We start from the raw sequence: 27,938 nt of genomic DNA, 5'->3' as shown, positions 1-27,938 counted from the left end.
CAACACTGAGTATGGTCAGGGGTAGTATTTCCTTGTGCCTTCTTATCCAGATTGTAATGGGATGTGTGAGCGCCCTCTCCTGTTCAATTGATTTAAATGACATAAGGTGATAAGTGGAAAAGCTTCCTAATACCACTAAAGGTGATGGACTCGAACATATTTTGAAACCAGAAAGCAATTTTCAAATATTTAAAGACTCATATTTTGCGTTTGACATTTCAGATTAGTTTTTTCATAAATCAATAAAACATCAGGAGGCGTCTTTCAGATGCACTTCAAATTTATTCTACTGGACAAAAACCCATGCTTAGGGAGACACCGTCACAGAGGCGAAAGGGTGTCTCAGAGATGCAATTTTCAAAGAACTTCACTCTTCATCAAGTCCTTTCTGAAACAAAGAGAAAACATGCGAGTTGGGTTTTGATTGCTTTAAGGGACTCGCTTGTTGAAAATTATTTGGTGTTGTAATATTCAGGAGTAAATACACGCTCACGCTACCTTTGACCCAACATCGCGGGTCTTCGCACGGAGCTTGTTGACCTGTGACTCTGCAATGTCAGCTCTTTCCTCAGCTTCATCCAGCTCATGTTGAAGCTTACGGAACTTTGTGAGGTTGTTGTTTGCTTGTTCCTCCTTCGGGACACAAACCAACGTCATGTCAGCCCAAAACAATTACGTTGTTTATGAGTGTTTCGGAGAAACTCAGTTGCACTTACAGCACCCTCTGCTGATTTCTTGTAGGATTTGACCTTTAGCTGCAGCTTGTCCACAAGATCTTGAAGGCGTGCAAGATTCTTACGGTCCTCCTCGGTCTAGATGGTAAATAAAATTCAATAAGATTTCAATTTTCAATGTAGTTGTCACAGCATGACACTATTGTCGCGATTAAAAGTTACCTGATAAGTAAGTTCCTTGATACGTCTTTCATACTTTCTGACACCTTTCAGCATTTCACTGGACTTTTTCTGCTCACTTTCCAGCTCATTTTCAAGCTCCTTCACCTGCAACATGTCACAAGCAAGCGAAACATCATACAAAATGTATTTTCAATTAGATTTTTTATTTTTTTTTATTTTTTTTTCACGAATAGATTATATTTCAATAAAGTTTAGCAATGTCAAGAATTTTGTGACATTGTACTCACCCTGGCCTCCAGCTTCTGGATCTGCTTCTTGCCTCCCTTCATGGCGATCTGTTCGGCTTCATCCAGACGGTGCTGCAGGTCCTTGATGGTTTGCTCCATGTTCTTCTTCATGCGCTCCAGGTGGGAACTGGTGTCCTGCTCTTTCTTCAGCTCCTCGGCCATCATCGCAGCATCAGTGATGGCCTTCTTGGCCTTCTCCTCTGCATTTCTACACTCCTGCACAGCATCCTCCACTTCTGACTGAAGCTGGGTTGTATCAGCCTCCAGCTTCTTTTTCTGGTTTATCAGGCTGGTGTTCTGTTTTGAAAATTAAATCATACCTGATTTCAGTGTGAAAGTACTTAAAAGTAATCTAAGAGCACAGTAATTCAAAGATTTCTGTTCACACCTGCGAGTGCAGCAGCTGCACCCTCTCACTGACGTCCAGCAGCTCTTGCTCAGCAAGTTTGCGGCTTCTCTCCGTTTGTTCCAGAGCAGCCCTCAGTTCTTCCACTTCAGCCTGAAGCAGGTTGTTGCGCCTTTCGACGAGGGCAATGTTTTCTTTCATGTCTTCATTGGCTCGAAGAGATTCATCAAGGTGGAGTTGAGTGTCCTTGAAAATAAAAACACATACTTTTAAGTTGAAAGTAGATCGCAACAGGATTCTTTTTTTTTTTTTATCTTATTGTTAAATTTTTAAAACCTTGAGGTGTGCATGAACAGACTTCAGTTGTTTCTGGGCTTCGGCCGCCTGCCTGTTGGCCTGACTCAGCTGGATCTCCATCTCGTTGAGGTCTCCCTCCATTTTCTTTTTCAGACGGAGAGCCTCATTCCTGCTGCGAGTCTCAGCGTCCAAAGAGCTCTGCAGAGTGTCCACAACTCGTTGTTGGTTCCTCTTTGCTTGCTCCATCTCCTCGTCCTTCTCTGCAAGCTTACGCTCAATGTCAGCCTTGATCTGGTTAAACTCCAGCTGGGCTCTGAGAATCTTCCCTTCCTCGTGCTCCAGTGAGGCCTTTCACAATTAAAGAATGACTTCATTATTGCCTTTTGCAGAGAAAATTTCAATTCTAAAGTTTGGCCATGGTAAATGTCAGCACACCTCTGCCTCCTCCAGAGCTGTCTGTATATCAGACTTCTCCTGTTCCAGCTGTTTTCGAATCTTCTCCAGCTCATGAATACTCTTTCCATTCTCTCCAATTTGTTCAGTGAGGTCAGATATTTCCTCTGCAAGTCACATGAAATAGCAACACACATTTAATATCCAGTTAAGTATACTGAAAAAGAAAGCAACTTTACATTAACTGACCTTGTAGGTTCTTGTTCTCTCTCTTCATGGTCTCCAGATGTTCAAGAGATTCTTCATAAGAATTCTTCAATTTGAAGAGTTCAGTGCTCAGAGACCTGGCTTCCTTTTGAGAGCTCTCCAGCTCCGTTTGAGACTCTTCATACTTCTGCTTCCATTCCGCCAGGACCTGAAAGACAATTTGTCACATTTTGAATGGATGAATTATTTCTTGTTTTATTGAAAAACAACAGCTTCTTCCGTATGTACTCCCTGACACATCATACTTTGTCAAAGTTTCTTTGCTTCTTGTCCAGAGCAGCAGCAGCAGCATTCGACCTCTCTACATCCACCATGAGATCTTCAATCTCATTCTGCAGTCTGTGCTTGGTCTTCTCCAAAGAGGAGCATTTAGCATTCACTGCTTCAACAGCCTCCTCAGCATCCTGCAGACGCTGAGCCAGCTTCTTTCTGGATATGAAATACAATGATGAGGTTTGGTTGAGGTCTGGAGATTTTTTTACGCTTACCCCAGTGGTTTATTTGAATATATTTGACTCACTTGGCCTCCTCCAGCTCCTCGGTCCTCTGGATGGCATCAGTTTCATACTTTGTTCTCCACTGAGCTACCTCTGAGTTGGCCTTGGACATGCCACGCTGCAGCTCAGCTTTGGCCTCCTGCTCCTCCTCATACTGCTCCCTGAGGAGGTCACAGTCGTGACGAGCAGACTGCACGGCATGGGCAAGTGCATTCTTGGCCTAAAATGAAACCATAATCAATGGACAGACCTTTTATTTTTCCCTTGCTGGCCAGGTGCCGTTGGGAATTGTTAACTACCTTGATTTCCTCCTCCAATTGTCTTTTCAGGTCTTCCATTTGTTGAGTGTAGGACTGTTTTCCTCTGGTGAGTTGAGACACCAGGGACTCCTTTTCCTCAAGCTGCCTTATGAGTTCACCTAATTTACCAGAGGATTGAAATTAATCCTGAATTCAGGTTGAAATACAATATTATTTTCAATCGACTGCATACCATTCTCAGTCTGAAGCTTTGCTTTCTGCATGCTGAAGTCATTAATGGTACGCTGTCCCTCTTCTGACTTTGTTTTGTATTCATTCATCTGGTCTTCCAGCGACCTACACATTTTCTCCAAATTGTTCTGAAAACAAATAGCGGTGAGAATGGCAGACATCATACTAATCACCCAATGAGAGAAATCCCAATCCATGATTGTAGTTCACCTTGGATTTGACAATATGCTCCATATTGGAGACCACATCATCCAGTTCCAGTCGGAGCTCGCTCTTCTCCTTCTCCAGTTTCTGCTTGACTCTCTGCAGGTTATCAATCTGCTCTCCCAGGTCAGCAACACTATCGGCTTGTTTCTTCCTGAGGGTGGCGGCCGTGGATTCATGCTGCAGAGTGGCCTCTTCAAGGTCTCTGCGGAGCTTCTGAAACTCAGCCTCCCTCTTCTTGTTCATCTCAATCTGAGCGGATGTTGCTCCTCCAGCCTCCTCCAGCCTCTCGCTGATCTCCTCCAGCTCTCTGGCCAGGTCTGCCCTCTGCTTCTCCACCTTAGCTCGAGCAGCTCGCTCTGCTTCAAGCTCTTCCTCCAACTCCTCAATGCGGGCCTAGACCAACATTTGAGCAAAGTAGATGAAATAAAACAGAACAAAGCAATTGTGGTCTTGTAATGTTAGTGTGATTTGCCTGTTTATACATTCTGTTTAAGTTATTACCTGCAACTCCTTCAATTTTTTCTGGAGCTGGGCACTCATTGCCTGTTCATCTTCTATTTTCCCATTTAGTTGACTGATTTCAAAATCTTTCCTGTTAGGGAATTAAAAAAAAAGAAAAGTTCAATATACCAACCAACAAATCTTCTAAATATATGTTTTAACATTTTCAAAGATTTCCATAATACTTTTTCAGCCTCTCTTCAAGTTGCTGCTTGTCATTTTCCAGATCCATTAGGCTCTCTTGAGATAACTTTAGATCTCCTTCAATCTTTCGCTTTGCTCTCTCAAGGTCCATACGTACTTTCTTTTCTTGTTCTAAAGATCCTTCAAGCTGTGGGTAATAATGATTAACATTTTTGATTACATGGTTTGCTTAAAGAATTAAAAAGTCAGATCTTCAGAAGTTATTACATCATCGACTTGCTGTTCCAGCTTCGTCTTGGCCTTGGTCAGAGAGTTGACTTTGTCTTCTTCACTCTGCAGGTCATCCAGTGTTTGCTGATGAGCTTCCTGCAAGGCTTTCTTTTCTTTGGTCAGCTTGGCGATGATTTCATCCTGAGCTGCCATTTCCTCAACCAGGTTCTTTACCTTAAGCCAGTGAAAAGTTTTGATTGAAGCAACATTTAATATTCAAACAATTCTTACAGTAATTTGTCTTGTTTATTACCTTGTTCTCAGTGGCATGTTTCTCTTTCTCCACTTTAGCCAGAGTTAACTCCAAGTCATCAATGTCTTTCTTTAACTCAGAGCACTCGTCCTCCAGCTTCCTTTTCTTAGCTGTCAGGTCGGCATTCATCTCCTCCTCATCCTCCAACCTCTCTGTCAGCTCTTTGATTTTTGCCTCCAGCTGAATCTTGCTTTTGATCAACCCCTCACATCTTTCTTCAGCATCACCCAGGGTGTCTTGTTCCTGTGTTGAATGGAAAGACATAGTATTACAAAATGTCCAGCTTTGCATGCACAAATACATTTAGTAATTCTGATTGATGATTTGAAACCTACAGCCTGAAGTTGGAGCTGCAAGTCATTCTTCTCTTGGAGTAAAGTGACCATTTTTTCCTCCAGTTCTTTCTTGCGGGCTTCTGATTTTGCAAAAGCCTCTTTGAGTTTGGTAAACTCCTCCTTCATGTTGGCCATCTCCTTCTCAGACTCTGCTGATTTCAGGAGAGGTTTGATCTTGAAGTACAGCTTCATCCAGGGCCAATTTTTGACTCCCATGAAGGCACGGATGTTCCACTGGATTACAAGCAGGGCGTCCCTGTGTACAGTAGATAATCAGAACATTACTATAATCAACCATTTGACTGCATTATACATGTTATTCTATAAGCAATGTTTTTTCTCAGTTTTTTTGTATAATCATTTCTGAGGTCCTTATTAATCAAAACCCACCCAAAAACCTAAAACACAGTACTATGTAATCATTTACATAGCCTAATCTATTAATTTTATATTAATGTCCATTAATATATTAAAACATTTTGAAATATGATTGCCTCTCACTCTAAATTGCTTCACAATTAATTTTGGTCATGAACTACCTCCGTTCCACAATCTTCTGGTATTCAATTCTTGCCAGAACACCTCGAGATCGAGCCTGAATCCTGGTGATGATTAAAGCCAAGCGATCGTCTCGCATCTCTTCCAGCAGACCAAGCAGACCAGCTTTGAAGAACACCTAATTTAGAGATCAGTGAAAGTCAATACAATGCAAGATGTTGTTTTACAGAATCTAGCAAAAGTTGTATTTATTTCTTTAAACCAGTCTCCAAAGTTAGACTCAAATAGTTACCTTGGTGTGTCCCAGTTTGTACTGGTTATGATCTATGTCCAAAGAGCCCAAAAGCTTCTCTGCAGCCTTCTTATTATCGATGAACTGTCCCTCGGGGATTGCACTTGGGTTCAAAATGCGGTATCTTTAATGGAGATTAAAAAAAAATAAAAAATTATAAATTTTTTTCAATCTAGTTCAAATTACCAGCTAGCAAAACATGCTCATCTGAGAACATAATTGGGGAAAAAAAACATTTGGTCCATTTAGTTAATAAATTAAATTGGGATCACTGAAAGATGGAACAATGATAGAAATTATGAAAAGGCAAAAATGTACATTTTTGATACCTCATTATTTGAGACATTGAAAGAGTCTGTCTCACCACCTTACATTGAGACATGATTTAATTAAGCCTTGACTAAATGTAATGTTGCATATCTGACATTTGTTTCTGTCTCTGACACAAACCTCTGCTTGAAATCTCCATAGAGGATCCTGTTGGGGAATCCCTTTCTGCAGATCCTGATGCCTTCCAGCACACCGTTACAGCGCAGCTGGTGCATGACCAGAGGATTCTCCATGGCCCCAGGAGTCTTGGTCTCATTGGGGATGATGCAGCGTACAAAGTGAGGGTGAGTCGACCTCAGGTTGGTCATCAGCTTGTTCAGGTTTTCCTGACAGTGGAGAGAAAAGATTGTTCCTATTACTGCAAATGTAAAACACAGGGTCTCCCATCTGGAAATTGTATGTTCATTGATTATTTTATCACAAACAACGTAATTTTGATCTTACCCTGTGTAACGCTGATACTGTTTGGAACGATGACCCTTTCTTTTTGGAGCCTTTTCCCTTTCCACCAGATTCCTGGGCTAAAATAAAGAACTGTTTAACTTTTATAGAAGAACATCCAAACTGTAGAAATGACTCAGAGCTTAACATTGTCTGTGCTCTTTTTAAAATGATGGATTATTGGGTTTTTTTTATTCTTTTTTTCTTTGACCAAGATGCAAATGCTGTTTGAAACACACCCGATTCAGCTCCAGCATAATGTGCAAACAGCGTTGCAAGTAGTTTCATAGTAGACTTCTGGTAAAGTCCAACAACAGTCTCATTCAGAGGATCCTTGTTCTTCACCAACCAGTTGTTGATATTATAGTCAACAGTTCCAGCATAGTGAACCAGGGCAAAGTGAGCCTCTGGTTTTCCTTTGATAATTCTGGGCTTCTGGAAGTTGTTGGATTTTCCCAGGTGGTTGTCGTAGAGCTTTGCTTTAAAGGTGGTGTCTGATGCTTTAGGGAACATGCACTCCTCTTCAAGGATGGACATGATACCCATGGGCTGAGGAGGAAAATACAGTTGGGTTGAAAAGAGACGTTTCAAATTTTTGAACATTGTTTACACTGTTGACTCACCTTTTCAATCAGGTCAATGCAGGCCTGCAGATCCATACCAAAGTCAATGAAAGTCCATTCAATTCCCTCCTTCTTGTATTCTTCTTGCTCCAGCACAAACATGTGGTGGTTGAAAAACTGTTGCAGTTTTTCATTGGTGAAGTTGATGCAGAGCTGCTCAAAGGTGTTGAACTATAATAATATGAGTCACATTACAATCAGGATTAGTATTTTGCTTAAAGCAAAACAACAATTTCATAGATTTAGTACTCTTTAAAAAAAATCACCTCAAAGATTTCAAACCCGGCGATATCCAGCACACCAATAAAGTACTGGCGGGGCTGCTTGGTGTCCAGAGAATTGTTAATTCTCAATACCATCCACATAAACATTTTTTCGTACACTGACTTGGACAGCGCACCAATAGCGTAGTTCACCTTGAGAAAAGAGACAATTTGTTTTATCTTTGAAAGTGTCTTTTGACTTTCTATTTAATGAAATTGCCTCCATCAACTGTACCTGGTTAACATTTTGTCCCTTGGTGACCCACTCGTTTCCTACTTTGACTCTTGGGTGACAGAGACCCTTGATGAGGTCAGCAGAGTTCAGGCCCATCAGATATGCGACTTTATCAGCATCTGAGAAATGAAGAGGAACCACTTGTCACATACTGATATGGCACATAATTCAGCTACTTCTACCTGCCATATAATGTCTTCTCTCTCTAATATTCAGTTTTTCTGTGTGTGTTATTTCTTAATCCAAAAATCGTTTGTGGTTTGTGGGCTAACTCCTACATTAACTTTGTCTTACATGAAACTCTGTCTCTTACCTTCAGTGCCGTCGGCCTCTGCCTGCTCCTCCCTCTGTTTCTGCTTAACCTTCATGTTACCATGATGCATGATCGCTCCAGTCAGCTTATAGATACTGTTCTTCTCTTCTTGAGTGAAGCCCAGCACATCAAACGCATCCTAATTCAAATTCAAAAGTATCAGTATTCTTTTTTTTAATTGGTCAGTCATTTGGTTCAAAATGTTTTTCCATCAAAGATTGAGCTCACATCAGTAGCCATCAGCTCCTCCGAGTCATTGATGGAAGCTACTGTGGTCTCTCCTTGGGAGATGAAGCCGTAGTCATAGGGGTTGTTGGTAATGAGCAGCATCTCTAAAAATAATTGGAAAATATATATAGAAAGGTTCATATATGTTCATTGTATGATTCCACAAGTATCACATGTACACTTTGTACTCACCCAATAGTTCAGGCTTTGCCTGAGACAAGATCTGGTAGAAAATGTGGTAATCCCTCTCAGCTTTAAGCTGGTAGGTCACACGAGATTTTTCCAGAAGATCTGTTTTGGACACATTGTACATTGATTTATCTTACAGTGTCTGTCATTTTGTGGTGTATTCTGCCTCTTGCATATGTATTCTGTCTCCCAGGTTCAGCCCCATAACAGCAGAAAGGACAAGTAGCTCAGAAGATTATATTTGTTTACTCACAAGTTTCAATATCAGCTGAGGCCAACTTTCCTCGGTTGTCAAAATGAATTCTGATAAATTTGCCCTAAGAAGAAAGGCATTATTTTTTTTATTTTTTTTTTGTAATAAAGGTAATTCAGTTAGGTAATTTGTGATAAAGAATTAGTGTCAGTGCAGCCCTTGCAGTCTCACAGACACTCACAAATCGAGAAGAGTTGTCATTCCTGATGGTCTTGGCATTCCCAAAAGCCTCCAGAGCAGGGTTAGCTTGGATGATTTGATCCTCCAGGGTACCCTGATTTTGTTAAATAGAAATACAACTTCAAATTCACTACCATGTAAATTGTGTTCCCTTTCTTGCCAGCTCAAGGTCTACTTCTCATTTCAATTCTTTACTGCAAACTGCTCATAAACTTATGAAACAAACCTTCTTTTCAGCTGCAGCATCTTTCTTCCCACATGGGGCAGCAGCAATGCTGGCAAAGTATTGAATGACACGCTTGGTGTTGACAGTCTTTCCGGCTCCAGATTCTCCACTGAGAGGAAGAGGAGAAGGAGAGGTTTGTGCTAAAACATTTGAGATCAGACTTCTGTAAAGATTCAGTCATCATTCCTGATGACTTACGTGATCAGGATTGATTGGTTTTCTCTATCTGTCAGCAAAAAAAAGAAAGTACAATATTACCAGAATAATGTTCAGATGTTAGAATAAATACTCAAAGACAAATGAAAACCAAAGCTGGCATTGCACCTGCCAACATGTACTGGTAAGCGTTGTCCGAGATGGAGAAGATGTGAGGAGGAGCTTCACTCCTCTTCTTTCCTCTATAGGCAACAACCACCTCTTGGTTGTAGACTGGCAGCCCCTTGTAGGGGTTGACAGTCACACAGAACAGCCCAGAATAGGTCTAGCATGTGAAAAGAAGGATAAGAGGATTGCAAATAATACCAGATACTTAGATATTATAACTATATATAAATTGATCATCTGACTCACGTAAATCATCCATGCTGCGTAACGCTCTTTGAGGTTAAACAGCACAGCTGGTTCATGGAGGAAGGTGAACATCGCCATGTCTTCAATTTTATCAAACTTTGGCGGGTTCTGAGGGTGGACATCACTATCATTTACTGTGACAGTCTGCAGAAAGAAAATGATACATATTGCAGTCAAACTCAACAAGACAGGACCTCTTTAGGTACATGCACATGGACATTTTCCACCACAACCCAAAACGTCTTTACCTTTCCAAACTCCGTCTCAGCAGTGACCTTGTTGCCGTCACGACTCGAGACGGTTGCTTTCACATACTCAACCTCAGGGTCCGGCACAAAACACTCCTTCTTCATGTCAAACGGACGAGTCTGAGCCTCCAGGCGCTCCTTGTCTGACTTTCTCAAAAAAGGAGCAGCAGCCCCAAACTCTGCCATGGCAGCGTCACCCATTTTCTAACCTGTTAACCATGTCAACATGTTTATACTTCCACGAAGACCCAGAGCAAGGCAAACGTGCTAGAGTGTCTGTGTCATTGCCTTATCCAATTATTTACTAGTATGTTAGTCAACACTACGGTGCAGTAATTATCACTTGTCATCTTGTAGAGAGAAGATTCAGGTTTCAGTTTAGTCTTTTTCTGTGTGTCCTCCCATGTCCCTCCTGCCCCTCGTTAGTTTATCTCCTTTATCTCCTTCCTGTAATCCAGAGACAAATCTGTTGGGTTGATAAGTAACTACGTTACTACTATATGATTGTTAATCCCCTTATGTTAGCCCTGTGATAAGAGACCGTGTCGAGGGTCAACCCTGCTTTTTTCCAAGGACACACACACACACACACAGATGTTAGTTAGTGACTTTTGGGAGAGAACTCAAAATGACTTTTACCTTGGGTGGGTTGGACTCCAGAAAAAGCCACCAGGGTCAGTAAAGGTCTCGCTGCTCAAACGTAAAAACAAACATTATTCCTCACCCCCAGTCAAGGACACAATTCAGATGAGAGGAGAAATTCAAATGCACATTGCGAAGAAAAATCACCTTCACTGTGTCCTGGTCACAACAGTGGTACGAAGACACTTAAGCCATTTCCAAATATTAAAATGTTTAACTTACCTTTGACAACAAACCTTTGATCAAAGGAGCTTTGAGGCACATTACTGACTGCAGTCCTCCCTCTGTTAATAAAGGTACTTTATCCCCCAAATATGGGAAGAATCTTTTGAGGAAGGTTACACATTGGAAAAGCGTTCTTCTAATTGGGCAGGAAGTGCAGCAGCTATTTGTTGCTTTCACCTTGTGACAACGAAGGTGCCAACAATTCATAATACAAAGAAGGGGGAGGGCAAGAGGTGGGGTTCAGGACAGGCTTGATATCGAATGACTTTTATTTTATTGATATAAATAAGAACGAGTCAACTTCAAACATTTTCTAGCAACTGATGTTGGCGTCAAGTGTTATTTAAATTAACCCACCTTCCATTTTGTCATATAGTTTGTTCAGTAAATACAAGAAAGTATTTACTACTTAACCTTTTTTATGATCCTTTCTCATTGTCATATTTAACTAATTGTAAAACTAAAAGGTTGTGGGAGGGATACCTTGAATTTACATTGTTCTGTCTTCTACTATTTCCCTTTTTTTCTTGTATTTTACTTTTCATATATATTTTTATTTATTTAAGTATTTATTTTGAGTTGCCTTTGATTGTGAGGTAACCTTAATAGTGCTGAAAAGTACCCAGAAAGAAACACTTTGGTGGCAGGAGTGTCTTGTCTGTCATTTTCTTCAGGTTCTTAAATAAAAATAAATAAATAAATAAAAACTGTACACTTCAACCCTTGGTTTTCTTGGCATTCTTCCTTCCAGCCCTAGTCAGGTCAGTTTTTATTTTATAAATCCCACAAAAGAAGGATGACAGAGAAGTGAGATAAATGACTAATTTGATTTGGTCCTTGAACGACGTGCTTTGTGCCTAACTTGCTGGGAATGTCGAGATTCTTTATCGAAGTACAAAAGCCAAAGTCACAAAGAGCCGCAGCTGTTGTCAAGTGGGAGTTAAGTTCAGGGACGGGGAGTTAACGTCACAGAAGAGTGACGAGTTATCACTCAGCACTTCATGGTTAAGTTGACGCCCTCTGTCTCATGGTGTCGTCATGGCATTGTCTCCCCTCCTTTGGCCTGGAGGACAAAGATAACCCTGTGAAATTCTTGTCTGGATTCTTGTTCTCTTGGATTGTCAAGGGCAACACTACAGCCAAACTATATTCTCTGAAGGCAGGATGGCTGGAGGGCAACAGGTGCACTGCATTAAAAAAAAATCATGTGAAGACCTTTGAATCATCTCTAAATAAGAAAACCTGCCTTGTGATTTCCTTTAAGTTGTTAAAATCTAAAAGAAATTATGTTTTGTGCCCATCTGTGTTCATGTTTGACCACAAGGGGGATCCAGGCCTCAGGTTGGGAGCCACTGATTTGGTCTGGTTTCGTTTGGATTCAAGGTCTCTTGAAAATCGATAGACATTCTTGGTCACTGTTACTGTCACCACATCTAGCCACATTACATTCTCATAGGGAGAAAATAGATTTAGTTGAAGGATGACCCCCCCCCCCCCCCCCCCCCACCCCCCACACACACACACACACATGAGCACATTCAGTTTTTCCAACAGTAAAACGACCTTCGTTGTCATCTGTGTGTGCGTAGCAGAACATTGTTCCTTTGAACCCTTTGAGAGTTGTAGAGAATTTGCGTCGGCATTGTTTGAGTCACTCTCATTGTCAGCTGTCTAAATCCCTCTGGATATCTTCATTTGTTTCATGGCCCCTTCCTGGCTATCATTCTTTCCTCCTTTTGAGCTGAGGCCAATTATTCTTGGATGGAAAAAGAACAAATGGCATCGCCATAATACGCTATTGGTGGTGGGTGCGCGTGCTAAATATTCCCGAAGCCTTTCAAAACATGGCTTCTAAACAGTTGACACACAGAAGCGTGGGGCACAAAGGTAACGGCATTACAAGGCTGAGTGGCCTGAAAGAGTCAGTAGGAAGGTGGACAAAGCCATGGATTAAAAAGTCCGGTTAGTGTTAAATTTGGGATGACAGAGTAATACTATGCAATTCAATTAGTCTATTGTATTCTCTCTGCAGATATCAGAAATCTTCAAGGCTCAAAGGCTTGAGATCAAGGTCTGTGTATGGTGCCAGACAAATACCATCATGTTATGCAGTCTCCCTCCTTCGGACCATGCGGTATGGTGTGCTTCTGTCCCTCCTTTGAGCAGCTGCAGACGTATGAGGTACGGTAAGCATGTCATGGTTTATTTCTGTTTTCCTGTGTCAAGATGACTTATCATTTGTTTAAGATAATTTTTTCCATCTGTCATGCTTACACAGTAGTCAAAGATAAGGTTTATTTTGCTGAATTTCTGTTCTTTAACTTATTATCTTAACCGTAAAACTGATACTGTAGCAATGCCAGCATGTAAATCACCATTTGGAAAATTCAAGCAAAATTGGAAGAGCCATTTATTATCATTATTCAATGTAATGAAAGCTGCTCCTCGCACAGTGGTAAAGAACAGATGTAACATATAAACATAGTGCAATTTAACAGAAAATGGTGAAATTTAAGAAGGAATAGTATAATCGGAAAAATTGCACTGCTCTTATTTGGTTTCATTACATGAACCAAATGAATTATTCCCTTTATACTGATGTTTATTTTATTGATAGTTTGTTCTTAATCAGTTACTTGAAACTCAGTTTATCACAATATTGAATTTTGAGAAACTTAACTTCACTGTACCGAAGATTTTCCATTATATTGAAAATTGTTGTTTGAGTAGAAGTGTAAACGGCTTATCCTTATAGGTAAACATATATTATTCAGTCATCCTCTTCAAATGATCATATTTTTGTAGTTTTGTTTACAGCTGTCTCCATTTAGTCATGCTAGATTTGGAAATGCATAATCGCTTGTTCCTAAATTCAGATTTTATTTAGACCACCTTGACACACTTCTCAACTAAATATATCATTTTAAAATGAACTTTTCAGTCAGAGGAACCAATTAACCTTATATCTAAAACTTTTTTTTTTTTTTTTTATTCTAGCCCTGCTGAGTGTCTTTGTGTTACGACCAGTTCAAAAAAGATTTGACCTTCATACAGCACTTCAGTTCAGACACGAACTCATCTTAATTTAGGGTCCATCTCCGGCCCAGATTGGTCTCAGGGCTGGATCAGTAAACAGATAAAGCAGAAAATGAGGGCATGATGACCTTTAAATGAAAATACCAAATGTTTCTCTTTGTAGAGAGAAATGTTAAGAACAAGTTCATATATAAATTAAGATTTATTTTAACAACAACCTCAACAAGTTGTAATTCTGAAAGAATAATGTGCAGGTTCACTTATTCCATTATTTGATCAAGCATGCTTAGAGGACAAACAAACCATGACGATCATATTTTCTCTCTTCTTTTTTTTTCATCCCGGTCTGCATATACCTGCAGACCGTATCGGACCATCTGCTGGGCTTTGTGTTTGATCAAATTGGATTTAAAAGAAGCTGTTAAAGAAACCGTGTCTTTAAATTCCACTACTATAAAAAATCAGGCATCTCTGCTTGGTTGAGCAACGTCTGTGAAGAAATACAAACTTGGCCATGTTTCTGATATGATCAGCCACTCCAATCGCATTTGATATATTATTTGAAATTCCAAAAAGCAAAAATAACTCCTGTTTGAAGTGTTTCTATCAGAAACTATGCTGTTTTATAACAGACTCTTGAATGATTTAGTTATAAATGGCTTTGTACTAGTTAATATCAAATAGTGAAGCAGTGAGTGTTGTCTCTGTCGCTGTCAAATCAACCTGCCAAACAACTTATAATTTATGTTTCTGACGAGGAGTGATCATTGAATGGACAATAATTTGAGGATATATCATGTCAGTTCTTTAAAAAGTAGTTCCTATTTCCTGGAAAGAGCAGAGCAGTTTGTGGGTGAAGCTGCAATCTGTTAGTTTGCAGGAAGATTCTCTACAATGTGGATGTTAGGTGACATGTTAACTGTTTATTTATAACTTCTAATGCATCACAGGTCCTGTAAAACTGAATACACCATAATATTATCCTTACTTATCGACCAACCTTTTTTTTTGTTGTTGTTAGTTTTGGCATAAACCAGGAATTGCGTGAGATCTGCTCTTATGTGGGACAGCAGCTTGTGCTCATGGAAAATCATACAATGTAATCTGAAGTAATTGTCAATAAGCTACTAATTTGATTACGTTAATCAGTCTTTAACACATTACTGCAACCTTTGTGGCAGAATAGTAAGAATGGCGGTAGTAGTAAGACAGTGTTGCATTAAATGGTAACATTCACAACGCCACTCGCAGAAAAAACAGTAAACCATGTATGTTCAAATTAGGAAAGGATTACAGTTGTCCTAAAATAAACAAGAAGTGGTTCTCTTCTGCAGCGCTGTGCTCGCTATATCTAACTTTTTTTTCTTTCTTTTTTTTTTGTAGTTTTTGTGGCCATAGTAGGTTCTTTACCCTTTGCATCTCTAAAGCTGGTAAATGTCTTCGCATTGACATGTCTATAGAATGACAGGTATACCATGAATATGTGTGAAGGTGTGGCATTGTACGTGTTAAAAATGAGGACTGTACACATTAATTTTGAATGCACTTTGCTTTATTCTACAGAGTTACTTTGGAGACAAAAGAAACTACAGCACGGGAGATCCCAAAGGTCTCAGGTGGGCTTCTGAGAGTTTCACTCCTCGTCTAGCCCTTTCTGTGATGAAGGATGATAAGAGAGTAGACAATTAGAGAGGGATTAGTGACAGAAGACCAACAACACTCAACACATGTCACACAAAACAGTTCACTCCAGGGAATTATCGTCCCAAAATTGTACAAATTTCTGTTTTGTTTTTCTTTTATAACAGACGTTATTCACTCACTACGACAAATTAGCTTTTGACATAAACTATTTTAATATGAATGTTAAATTACTTGTATGAACCACAAAGTTTTAAGATGTTTGAGAACGTTTATCACAGATTAGCCATCTTTGACATTTCATGAAATTCAATAGGTCTTTTGTGAAAACATATTTCTTGCAGCTTATCGAGAAATTTGAGTAAGTAATGGTCTCACTGCATGAAAGGTAATGATACGCTAAGTGACAAAATATATAACCTGCACATAACACAAACTGACTAATACATTGACACCTTGTCTGGAGTTATATGGAATAAAATGTATTCTATTTCACAATATTTAATCTGATGTAGTTGAACTGTGAGCTGTGTCTGATTTGACTCAGAACATACAGTTTATCAACATCGTCACCCTCATTTCCATATGTCATGTTTTTGCTCTCAGCTCTTTAATAAATGCATAGAATTTAAAAAATAGTTTTTAACATTTTGTTATAATAAATGTTTGGTTTGCATTATAACTAACCTGCCAAATTGTAATAGCACGACTCACAAATTTCTTAAAACTCCAAATAAAAACAATCTGTCATAAAGTCTGGTCTGATTTATTTGTCTCTACAAAGTTATTCTCTCCTAATATATTTCTTTCCAGTAGAAATTAAATGGGAATAATGAGTTAAAAAAGAACGTGCACCATAGTTTAACTATTATGCGGAGGAGCTCTTTACCTTTGACCCCACGTCGCGGCTCTTGGCACGCAGCTTGTTGACCTGAGACTCGGCGATGTCGGCTCGCTCCTCGGCCTCGTCCAGCTCGTGCTGCAGCTTACGGCACTTGCTCAGATGAGTATTGGCCTGCTCTTCCTGTAAGATTCAGAAGAAGCAAAGATCACGGTGTTACTCGCAACCACACCATACTGTATTTTCCAATTAAAGAGCATTGCAATTATAAACTTTGTCAAACTTTGAAGACCCTCAACAAGATGCTGCTTTTGCAGCTCATACTTACAGCTTCCTCAGCAGACCTCTTGTAGGCTTTGACTTTCATCTGCAGTTTGTCCACCAGATCCTGCAGGCGCAGAACATTCTTGCGGTCTTCTTCAGTCTGTGTAAATCAAGAGAAGAAAAATGAGACACGATAAATTCAAAAAAAGCATTTTCTTCGAGGGAATAATGACAAATGAAGTTATGGTAGAGCAATGAGAGGGCTTCTATGATTGGAAGTTGTATTGATTAGAAATCTTGACATATTGGTTAAAGGGATGGAGAAAAATATGAAGTCACCTGATATGTCAGTTCCTTAATGCGTCTCTCATATTTACGTAATCCCTTCACTGCTTCGCCGCTCTTCTTTTGCTCCGACTCGACCTCGTTCTCAAGCTCCCTCACCTGAAAACAGCAGAGAATAACATCCAAATATTATGTCAGGACTGCCATTTCTTATAATTCTCTTAAATGGACTTCTGCACCATTGTGTCATTTTAGTACAGCGGTTACACTCACCCTGGCCTCCAGCTTCTGCACCTGCTTCTTGCCTCCCTTCATGGCGATCTGTTCAGCTTCATCCAGACGGTGCTGCAGGTCCTTGATGGTTTGCTCCATGTTCTTCTTCATGCGCTCCAGGTGGGAACTGGTGTCCTGCTCTTTCTTCAGCTCCTCGGCCATCATCGCAGCATCAGTGATGGCCTTCTTGGCCTTCTCCTCTGCATTTCTACACTCCTGCACAGCTTCCTCTACTTCAGTTTGAAGCTGAGAAGCGTCGTTCTCAAGTTTCTTTTTCTGGTTAATCAGCCCAGTGTTCTACATGGTCATGAGGAAGAACATTTGAGAAAAGTTACTGTATGAGTTTTGAGTTCTTAAAGCCAGTCAGCCCTTTCTGGAGGTTGCGACAAATAAATTGGTCTCACCTGCGAGTGCAGCAGCTGCACCCTCTCACTGACGTCCAGCAGCTCCTGCTCAGCAAGTTTGCGGCTTCTCTCCGTTTGTTCCAGAGCAGCCCTCAGCTCCTCTAATTCAGCCTGAAGCAGGTTGTTGCGTCTCTCAACCATGGCAATGTTCTCTTTGAGATCATCATTTGCACGAACAGACTCATCCAGCTGAATTTGGCAATCCTTAAGGGGACATCAACCACATTAATGTTGATTCTCTGTTCAAAGTTTACATGAATTGGAAATGGGCCTTTCTTTGTTTTGTTTAGTTTAGTTTACCTTGAGATGTGCATGAACAGACTTCAGTTGTTTCTGGGCTTCGGCCGCCTGCCTGTTGGCCTGACTCAGCTGGATCTCCATCTCGTTGAGGTCTCCTTCCATTTTCTTTTTCAGGCGCATAGCCTCATTCCTGCTACGACATTCAGCTTCAAGGGAGGTCTGCAGGTTGTCTATTGTCCTCTGCAGGTTCCTCTTGCTCTGCTCCATCTCTTCATCTTTCTCGGCCAGTTTGCGCTCAATTTCAGCTTTGATCTGATTGAACTCCAGCTGAGCTCTGAGAATTTTCCCTTCTTCGTGCTCCAGGGAGGCCTGATAGATAGGGTACACATATTTAAAGTAACAGCAAGTGTTTGAATGTTCAAAGCGTGCCTCACAAACCAGGCTCAGTACCTCGGCTTCCTCGAGGGCTGACTGGATTTCACTCTTCTCCTGTTCCAGTTGTTTTCGTAACTTCTCCAGTTCATGGATATTTTTTCCACTCTCGCCAAGTTGCTCAGTTAGGTCAGAGATTTCCTCTGTTAAATAGCAAGCAAAAGATTAAAACAGTTTTTTAGGATAGTAACTCATCATGCATGATCCGCATTAGATTTTACCCTGCAAGTTCTTGTTCTCTCGCTTCATGGTCTCCAGATGATCCAGAGCCTCCTCGTAGGAGTTCTTCAGTTTGAAGAGCTCCGTGCTCAGAGCCCTGGCTTCCTTCTGGGAGCTCTCCAGCTCACACTGAGATTCTTCATACTTTTGCTTCCACTCAGACAGGACCTGCAGTGGCACAACAGTGAAAATAGTATTTGTACACATACCCGTGGATGGAAAAAGTAACAGTAGGTTTGGAAAGTTCACCCAGTAGAGGAAGTGATAACTAATGGAAACGTATGAACAACAGATATTTATACTAAACAAGAAAAGCAAACGTTCTTAATATTCCGTCAGTTATTAGAAATATTCCCTGAGGAGGTATTTGCCTCTCATAAGGTACTTGAAATTGATTTTACTTAGTCTTAACATCCTTGAGATAATCATTGATTAGATTCCAGCGATACCTTCATGTAACCCTGCCACTTGAAAAGCTTGTCTGCACAGCTTCAAGATGCATAAACACAAGGCGTCTCTGCCAAAATGTATTAAATTATTTATCACATTTTGGAGGATACCTCTTTAGCTCAAGCCTTTGCTGATTACAAATGTTTCATAGTACCTCACCTTATCAAAGTTTCTTTGCTTCTTGTCCAGAGCAGCAGCAGCAGCATTCGACCTCTCTACATCCACCATGAGATCTTCAATCTCATTCTGCAGTCTGTGCTTGGTCTTCTCCAAAGAGGAGCATTTAGCATTCACTGCTTCAACAGCCTCCTCAGCATCCTGCAGACGCTGAGCCAGCTTTTTCCTTAAAGTATAATCATTAACATTGTTTAATTATTCCTGCAGTTGTCGAAGTTATTGTTGTACTGGTGTGAACCACTATGGCTGGCTGCTGAGTCATCAAACAGACAAACTTTTTGTTCGTCTTACATTTTAGTCGGAACATAACACAAACAAAAAGCTGATCTGCCAGACGAGGTCAAAATTCTTAGGAATTAGATGATATATCATTGATTGTGTGCGAAGTTCCTGCTAAGATCCAGACTGTAAACAATGCAGCTTTAACTGCCTATAACTCTGAGAACATCCGTGTGAAATTCTGGCCTTCAAATATTTATCTGATATATTCTTTTGTTAATATTCCCGCAGTGGACTCACTTGGCCTCCTCCAGCTCCTCGGTCCTCTGGATGGCATCAGTTTCATACTTTGTTCTCCACTGAGCTACCTCTGAGTTGGCCTTGGACATGCCACGCTGCAGCTCAGCTTTGGCCTCCTGCTCCTCCTCATACTGCTCCCTGAGGAGGTCACAGTCGTGACGAGAAGACTGCACGGCATGGGCCAGAGCACTCTTTGCCTGTGGAAACAAAACATGGCAAATGAGTGACTTTCTCACAAAAATGACCATTTCGTGTCAGATGGTGTTTTTTGATTTTGAGGGGTGTGTTAACCTTGGTCTCCTCTTCCAGCTGTCTCCTCAGGTCCTCCATCTGTTGAGTGTAAGACATTTTTCCTCTGGTCAGCTGGGACACCAATGAGTCCTTCTCTTCAAGTTGCCTTGAGAGTTCACCTAGGGTTCAGGAAAATACTGAATGATCCAGCATCCATCTAATGCCACAAATGTAGAAATGACATGAAATGCCTCTGATTACTTTACCATTCTCAGTTTGAAGCTTTGCTTTTTGCATGCTGAAGTCATTAAGGGAGCGTTGAGCCTCCTCAAACTTGGTTTTGTATTCATTCATTTGATCTTCAACAGTTCTGCATGTTTTTTCCAGATTTGTCTGAAAACAGATCAGTCATCACATCCTTAGTGTGGTACTGGCATCTCTATATCAACAATGGCGGGATAACGGAAGTTCAGATAAGTTTGAGCTCACTTTTGTCTTCACAATATGTTCCATATTGGAGACCACATCATCCAGTTCCAGTCGGAGCTCGCTCTTCTCCTTCTCCAGTTTCTGCTTGACTCTCTGCAGGTTATCAATCTGCTCTCCCAGGTCAGCAACACTATCGGCTTGTTTCTTCCTGAGGGTGGCGGCCGTGGATTCATGCTGCAGAGTGGCCTCTTCAAGGTCTCTGCGGAGCTTCTGAAACTCAGCCTCCCTCTTCTTGTTCATCTCAATCTGAGCGGATGTTGCTCCTCCAGCCTCCTCCAGCCTCTCGCTGATCTCCTCCAGCTCTCTGGCCAGGTCTGCCCTCTGCTTCTCCACCTTAGCTCGAGCAGCTCGCTCTGCTTCAAGCTCTTCCTCCAACTCCTCAATGCGGGCCTTTGAAGACAAATTTACAATTTGTTATTTTACTGCCTATTGTTATTGTGTTATACTCATTTTAAATTACTGCATATGTTAAACGTATTACCTGAAGTTCTTTCAGTTTCTTTTGAAGCTGAATGGAGATGGCCTGCTCATCCTCAATTCTGTTGTTGAGCTGACCCAACTCAAAGTCCTTCCTGTGGTGACATACTACAAGTTAGAACACCAGGACATCTCTGCTTACTTTACCTCTGTTGGTTTTAGGTGCTATACTCAATATACCGGTTATGTACTTACTTTTTCAAGTGCTCTTCAAGTTGTTGCTTGTCATTCTCCAAGTCCATGACACTCTCGTGGGTCATCTTTAGGTCTCCTTCCAGCTTCCTCTTTGCTCTCTCCAAGTCCATCCTAACTTTCTTCTCTTGTTCCAGAGAACCCTCAAGCTGAATGTCATTACATGAAGTTGAAGGATATTAGACAAATATAAAACGACACAAGAAGGTCAGTGAATGGCTTTCAGAGAAATTAAAGTAAAATAGATATGACACATATTTAAGTCCGTACATCATCGACTTGCTGTTCCAGCTTAGCCTTGGCCTTGGTCAGAGAGTTGACTTTGTCTTCTTCACTCTGCAGGTCATCCAGTGTTTGCTGATGAGCTTCCTGCAAGGCTTTCTTTTCTTTGGTCAGCTTGGCGATGATTTCATCCAGAGCTGCCATTTCCTCAACCAGGTTCTTCACCTGTAAATTGAATCATCGGTAATTAAAAGTATTTCTTGTAAGACATTGGAAACGGCCTCTTGTTTGCAGTCAAGCAGTTGTCCTACCTTGTTCTCGGTGGCATGTTTCTCTTTCTCCACTTTAGCCAGAGTTAACTCCAAGTCATCAATGTCTTTCTTTAACTCAGAGCACTCGTCCTCCAACTTCCTTCTCTTGGCTGTCAGTTCAGCATTCATCTCCTCCTCATCCTCCAATCTTTCTGTCAGCTCTTTGGCTTTTGCTTCGAGTTGAATCTTATTTTTGATCAGGCCCTCACATCTTTCCTCAGCATCTGAAAGATTGTCTTGTTCCTAAAATGTAGCAACAGCAATAATTTGATCAACTTGTCCATTGTAGTGTTTCGGCATTTAAATGATTGTTTTCTTCTCATTGAGACTTACTGCATGAACTTGAAGCTGCAAGTCGTTCTTCTCTTGGAGAAGAGAAACCATTTTCTCCTCAAGCTCCTTTCTACGAGCTTCAGACTTTGCATAGGCCTCTTTCAACTTCAGGAATTCTTCCTTCATGTTGGCCATCTCCTTTTCTGCCTCAGCAGATCTCAGCAGAGGTTTGATCTTGAAGTACAGCTTCATCCAGGGCCAATTCTTGACTCCCATGAATGCACGGATGTTCCACTGGATCACAAGAAGTGCATCCCTGTGAATAGTGAACCAGTGATTAATTCCAGACTCATTGGGATAACTTTTTTTTATTTTATTTTTTTTTTTGCTGGGTTTTATAATTTTTTTAATCCTGACCTCCTGTCCACAATCTTCTGGAACTCCAATCTTGCGAGCAGACCTCTTGCCCTGGACTGGATTCCAGTGATGATAAGTGACAAACGGTCATCCCTCATCTCCTCCAATTGTCCAAGAAGACCAGCCTTGAAAAACACCTTTTAGGAGCATACATTTAACAACAGGTGTTAAACAGAAGGGCCTTAAAATGTTACAATTTTGAAGCCAGATTAAACAGCTTTGTCATATTGTGTTAATTTTTTTTATCAACATTGATTACCTTTGTGTGACCAAATTTGTATTGATTGTGGTCAATATCCAAAGACCCAAGAAGTTTCTCAGCTCCCTTCTTGCTGTCAATAAACTGGCCTTCAGGGATGGCAGCAGGATTCAGGATCCGATATCTGTAAAATGATTTTACATGAACATGTAGGAGCGTGATATTTACATTTTTCTTTTGTCATCTATTATGTGACCTCAACAAGATGGTACCTCTGCTTGAAATCTCCATAGAGGATCCTGTTGGGGAATCCCTTTCTGCAGATCCTGATGCCTTCCAGCACACCGTTACAGCGCAGCTGGTGCATGACCAGAGGATTCTCCATGGCCCCGGGAGTCTTGGTCTCATTGGGGATGAGGCAGCGTACAAAGTGAGGGTGAGTCGACCTCAGGTTGGTCATCAGCTTGTTCAGGTTTTCCTGCAAATTTTGCCCACAAATAACTTGCATAAATTCACTAATGCAATTATTAATTACTTATATAGACTTTTTTATCATTGTTTGCTTTTTCTCTTGACTCGTCAGTATTGTTTTACGGAAACATGTAAATATTTTATGTATGTGATCAAAGACAGAAATAATATATCTCACCCGGTGCAAGGCTGATACAGTTTGAAAGGATGAACCTTTCTTCTTGCTCCCACCTTTGGCTTTGCCGCCAGAATCTAAATAGACATTGTTAAATTGTATCAGCAGACCACTTTACAAAAGTCCAACAACTGACATTTGATGACTTTAGATAAGGAGAACTCATTATTAGCCCACAGTGTCTGTGTCAAAAACAGTATTATTTATCAGTATTATTGTGTTTTACTCCTGAATGTCAACATACCTGAATCAGATGCAGCATAGCCAGCAAACAAGAAAGACAACAGCTTCATGTTAGACTTCTGGTAAAGTCCAACAACAGTCTCATTCAGAGGATCCTTGTTCTTCACCAACCAGTTGTTGATATTATAGTCAACAGTTCCAGCATAGTGAACCAGGGCAAAGTGAGCCTCTGGTTTTCCTTTGATAATTCTGGGCTTCTGGAAGTTGTTGGATTTTCCCAGGTGGTTGTCGTAGAGCTTTGCTTTAAAGGTGGTGTCTGATGCTTTAGGGAACATGCACTCCTCTTCAAGGATGGACATGATACCCATGGGCTGGGGAAAGATATTTGAGTAGTTTTTTTTGGTGTGGGGTTTTTTAAGCAAAAAATAAATAAAACAGTGACATAATTTTTGGGAACATTTGATTGACTCACTTTTTCAATCAGGTCAATGCAGGCCTGCAGATCCATACCAAAGTCAATGAAAGTCCATTCAATTCCCTCCTTCTTGTATTCTTCTTGCTCCAGCACAAACATGTGGTGGTTGAAAAACTGTTGCAGTTTTTCATTGGTGAAGTTGATGCAGAGCTGCTCAAAGGTGTTGAACTGCAAAGACAAGCATCTTAATTAGTTATTGCTTTAAATGTCCTAAAATGTTGATTCACCTTGACAATACAGATTATTTAAACATAAAGCAATGATACCCACATCAAAGATCTCAAACCCAGCAATGTCCAGCACACCGATGAAGTATTGACGTGGCTGCTTGGTGTCCAGGGAATGGTTGATTCTCACCACCATCCACAGAAACATCTTCTCATAGACTGACTTAGACAGCGCACCAACAGCATAGTACACCTAAATAGAGAGAAAGTGCTACTTACTTTTAACATTCTCAAAATTATGGAATGAATAGACCATCATCTGTGTACTGTAAAATGGTGTGAAATGTCTTGTAATAAACTGGATGAGGGACTGAAGGAAAATAAATTGCAGTTTTTTTCCTACCTGTTGTACATTTTGTCCCTTGGTGACCCACTCGTTTCCTACTTTGACTCTTGGGTGACAGAGACCCTTGATGAGGTCAGCAGAATTCAGGCCCATCAGAAATGCAACTTTATCAGCATCTGTGGAAAAGTGTCAAACAGTTTGTTAGACATTAAATAACTGATTCCTCAAAATTTATTGTTGTGTTTGTTCAATGTCAGAGCGGTGGGGGTTGTGTGTGTGTGTGTGTGTGTGTGTGTGTGGGGGGGGGGGGGGGGGGGGGGGGGGGGGGGGCTCTATTACCCTCAGTGCCATCAGCCTCTGCCTGCTCCTCTCGCTGCTTATTCTTAAACTTCATGTTTCCATAGTGCATGATGGCCCCAGTCAGCTTGTAAATGCCATTTTTCTCCTCTTGGGTAAAGCCCAGCACATCAAAAGCGTCCTGAATGACAAGGGAGGGGGTTACTCTTTCTCTTGGCGCTGAGTTGTTGTTTTGTTTTTTTTATACTGCCAGGGTCGAGTGACAGGGGAGATCCAGGGGAGATCCAGGAGATAAGGTTCTGTGTTTCATCAGGATCCCACATTAAACCATGACGGGCATCTTGACATCGGATATCTAATCCAGTCTATTCTAATCGTTTTCACATACATCACTGGTACACAGTGGTACTCAGTTACAACTGACATCAAAGTTAAACGTATATGTGAGTGGACTCAATTAAAAACAGATTTTACAGTCATAAAAATTCAAAAATTAGATGGATGTGAATTGTCATGAAGTGTTGGGAAATAATTAGTCATGTCACGTCCACACTGAACTGTTAAACAATTCTTCATCAAGGGAAGTTTTTAGACATTTTAGCCTGGAAGTATGACACAATGAGATCATGACACACACACACACACACACACACACACACACACACACACACACACACACACACACACACACACACACACACACACACACACACACACACACACACTCACAGTTGCTCAGTATGATAGTCAAAGCCAACATAATCATCACTGAATCTGCAATTTTTGAATGCCACTTGAGACCCGAATTCACAAATCAGCAATGCCTTGCTGAAAACTGCCAAAATGTCCACACTCTTCATTAACATAGATTTTCTTTTCTTCAATAGCATGCATCCATGGATTACTTTTTAAGGAGTGTTGAAGAGGTCCACCTTTCACTTGTGTACTTCTTGCAGGATTTTTAATGATTTCCAGTTCTCTTAACTCTTAAATTTCACTATTGACTATATAATAACATTAATGTCTGTATGGTTACAAACTCAACACACATTTAATGACTGTTTTACACATATTGTAACGATTCCTTAAAAACAATACTTTGCATTTCTACTCACATCAGTTGCCATCAGCTCTTCAGAATCATTGATGGAGGCTACGGTGGTCTCTCCTTGGGAGATGAAGGCGTAGTCGTAAGGGTTGTTGGTGATAAGCAGCATCTCTGAAAAGAGAAAATAGAAATTTTAACTCTACAATCTGGTGACACAGCGGCGTTCGAATTACAAGTTGCCATCGGTCCAGTGATTTACCAAGGAGCTCGGGTTTCTTCTGAGACAGAATCTGGTAGAAGATGTGGTAATCCCTCTCAGCCTTAAGCTGAAAGGTGACACGGGACTTTTCCAGCAGATCTGCAAAGACATTTGCATCATGTAAGAGGGAGAAGGATCGCAGTGAACATGTGAACAAGACAGAGGAATCTATAGAGAATCCAGTACTCACATGTCTCAATATCTGCAGAGGCCAACTTCCCACTTGCTGCAAAGTGAATTCTGATGAATTTACCCTGAGAAGTATTGCAAGACACTTTTTAATCTCATTTTTACACCGGTGCAACATTGACAAACTTGGAGACGTATTACATTTCTAGGCTTACAAATCTGGAAGAGTTGTCATTCCTGATCGTTTTTGCATTCCCAAAAGCCTCCAAAGCAGGATTAGCCTGGATGATTTGATCCTCCAGAGTACCCTGATGAAATACAGTGAAGCAACAGTTTAAACACGCTAAACGGCAAAGAAATGACAGCTAGTATTTCTTTTAAATTCAGCAATCTAACCTTCTTCTCAGAGCCTGCATCCTTTTTCCCTCCTGCAGCTGCGATGCTGGCAAAGTACTGGATGACTCTCTTGGTGTTGACAGTCTTTCCAGCTCCAGATTCTCCACTGAAGAAATAAATCACAACAGTTTTTCAAATTGCATTTAACTTGCCAAATTTGCTTCCTCAACGAAAATGCAAGTTATGGTTGCAATGTGTGCGTCTTTTTTTTTGTGATATTCGTATTTTCAGTGTAAATTTTTCAATACTGATCTCAAATGGTTCCTAATAAAAAAAGAAAATGCATGGAAAAAGGAACTTACGTGATAAGAATAGACTGATTTTCTCTGTCTGAAAAAGAACAGAGAGGATCACTTAGTTCTGTTGGATTTCTTAATGATTTCCTCGGCCTCACTCTGATGTGAACATAATGCATGAAATGAAGGTATATTACCAGTGAGCATGTACTGGTAGGCATTGTCCGAGATGGAGAAGATGTGAGGAGGAGCTTCACTCCTCTTCTTTCCTCTATAAGCAACAACCACCTCTTGGTTGTAGACTGGCAGCCCCTTGTAGGGGTTGACAGTCACACAGAACAGCCCAGAGTAGGTCTATGAAAAACAAAGAAATCAGACATCATTCGGTGGGCGCAGAGTGCAGTGTTATTGTCTGTGTGTTACAGTTTCAGCCTCATGTAGCTTTTCTTTGAATTTTTTTGACTTACATAGATCATCCATGCTGCGTAACGCTCTTTGAGGTTAAACAGCACAGCTGGTTCATGGAGGAAGGTGAACATCGCCATGTCTTCAATTTTATCAAACTTCGGTGGGTTCTGAGGGTGGACGTCACACTCCTTGACCGTGACAGTCTGAAAATGGAGACAGGTGGTAATAATATACATCTTATTCATTCATTATCTGAGCGACTGAAAGAATAAATGAGAATCTTTTGTGTCTTAGTCAGGGAACCAGTTGCAGCCAAGAGCAACTGCAAGCTGGCTCACTGACCTTTCCTTTCGCAGTCTGAGCGGTGACTTTGTCTCCCTCTCGGCTGGTGACGGAAGCCTTCACATATTCCTCTTCAGTGTCAGGTACAAAACATTCCTTCTTCATGTCAAATGGACGAGTTTGGGCCTCCAGGCGCTCCTTGTCTGACTTCCTCAGGTATGGAGCTGCTGCCCCAAACTCTGCCATGGCAGCGTCACCCATTTTTCACCTTGTCTGCAACAACAGTTGTGATCACAGATTAATAGAAGTCTGTGTTCAACTGATAACAGCTCAGCGAAAAGCTAAATCCAAAACAAAAAACTATTGATGTCCATATTCTGGACTGCTCTTACCTTTACAATCTCCCTGAGAAGACTGAGGTGTAAGGGTCCTGAGGAAAGAAAAAAAAAGAAATGGATGAGTCCAGTCTTGCAAGTCAGACCAACCCAGGTAGGGCTTTTGTATCACTGCACACCCCTGAGTTTGTAAGCCATTGTCCTCACACCTTACCTTGAGATAGAATGGTGACCTGTT

At 40.9% G+C, this 27,938-nt stretch overlaps 2 protein-coding genes and 1 long non-coding RNA gene across 3 annotated transcripts in view; 1 reads left to right on the top strand and 2 right to left on the bottom strand.

Annotated features, from left to right (window-relative positions):
• The window catches only part of LOC308118399, a 33,041-nt gene extending 16,712 nt beyond the window's left edge, over positions 1–16,329 (top strand). The window contains exons 6-9 of the long non-coding RNA XR_013935884.1: positions 6,407–6,549; positions 12,934–13,082; positions 15,501–15,553; positions 15,923–16,329. This is a non-coding gene — a long non-coding RNA (uncharacterized lncRNA). The remainder of the gene's footprint in view (positions 1–6,406; positions 6,550–12,933; positions 13,083–15,500; positions 15,554–15,922) is intronic.
• LOC308118390 (myosin-7-like) lies at positions 266–9,903 on the bottom strand. Its single transcript, XM_080477790.1, has 36 exons — positions 9,787–9,903; positions 9,541–9,697; positions 9,415–9,442; positions 9,217–9,325; positions 8,992–9,084; positions 8,811–8,874; positions 8,561–8,659; positions 8,369–8,472; positions 8,141–8,279; positions 7,828–7,946; positions 7,596–7,745; positions 7,330–7,500; positions 6,944–7,255; positions 6,710–6,766; positions 6,386–6,591; positions 5,936–6,059; positions 5,685–5,821; positions 5,146–5,401; positions 4,811–5,053; positions 4,555–4,731; positions 4,329–4,474; positions 4,144–4,234; positions 3,646–4,035; positions 3,437–3,563; positions 3,244–3,362; positions 2,968–3,164; positions 2,693–2,876; positions 2,430–2,595; positions 2,223–2,347; positions 1,827–2,135; positions 1,533–1,736; positions 1,145–1,441; positions 897–1,001; positions 717–812; positions 499–633; positions 266–388 (listed from the first exon to the last, which is right to left on the bottom strand). The coding sequence occupies exons 1-36, from the start codon at positions 9,862–9,864 to the stop codon at positions 368–370; spliced, it is 5,535 nt and encodes a 1,844-aa protein (XP_080333916.1). The 5' UTR covers positions 9,865–9,903; the 3' UTR covers positions 266–367.
• Positions 15,484–27,938, bottom strand: LOC308118374 (myosin-6-like). Its single transcript, XM_080477764.1, has 39 exons — positions 27,915–27,938; positions 27,758–27,795; positions 27,426–27,638; positions 27,143–27,286; positions 26,873–27,029; positions 26,742–26,769; positions 26,440–26,545; positions 26,259–26,351; positions 26,105–26,168; positions 25,915–26,013; positions 25,723–25,826; positions 24,650–24,788; positions 24,368–24,486; positions 24,068–24,217; positions 23,795–23,965; positions 23,384–23,693; positions 23,143–23,216; positions 22,766–22,971; positions 22,554–22,677; positions 22,295–22,431; positions 21,938–22,193; positions 21,605–21,847; positions 21,342–21,518; positions 21,075–21,220; positions 20,884–20,974; positions 20,403–20,792; positions 20,180–20,306; positions 19,974–20,092; positions 19,683–19,879; positions 19,146–19,329; positions 18,539–18,704; positions 18,336–18,460; positions 17,946–18,254; positions 17,646–17,849; positions 17,242–17,538; positions 17,023–17,127; positions 16,748–16,843; positions 16,468–16,602; positions 15,484–15,591 (listed from the first exon to the last, which is right to left on the bottom strand). Exons 3-39 carry the CDS (start codon positions 27,624–27,626, stop codon positions 15,571–15,573), a joined length of 5,814 nt encoding a protein of 1,937 aa, XP_080333890.1. The 5' UTR covers positions 27,627–27,638; positions 27,758–27,795; positions 27,915–27,938; the 3' UTR covers positions 15,484–15,570.

Source organism: Lipophrys pholis (assembly GCF_963383615.2).
Source record: "Lipophrys pholis genome assembly, chromosome: 1".
In the NCBI taxonomy this organism is placed as follows: Eukaryota; Metazoa; Chordata; class Actinopteri; order Blenniiformes; family Blenniidae; genus Lipophrys; species Lipophrys pholis.
The sequence above is the reverse complement of the archived record's forward strand: the minus strand, read 5'-3'. Positions and strand labels throughout refer to the sequence as shown.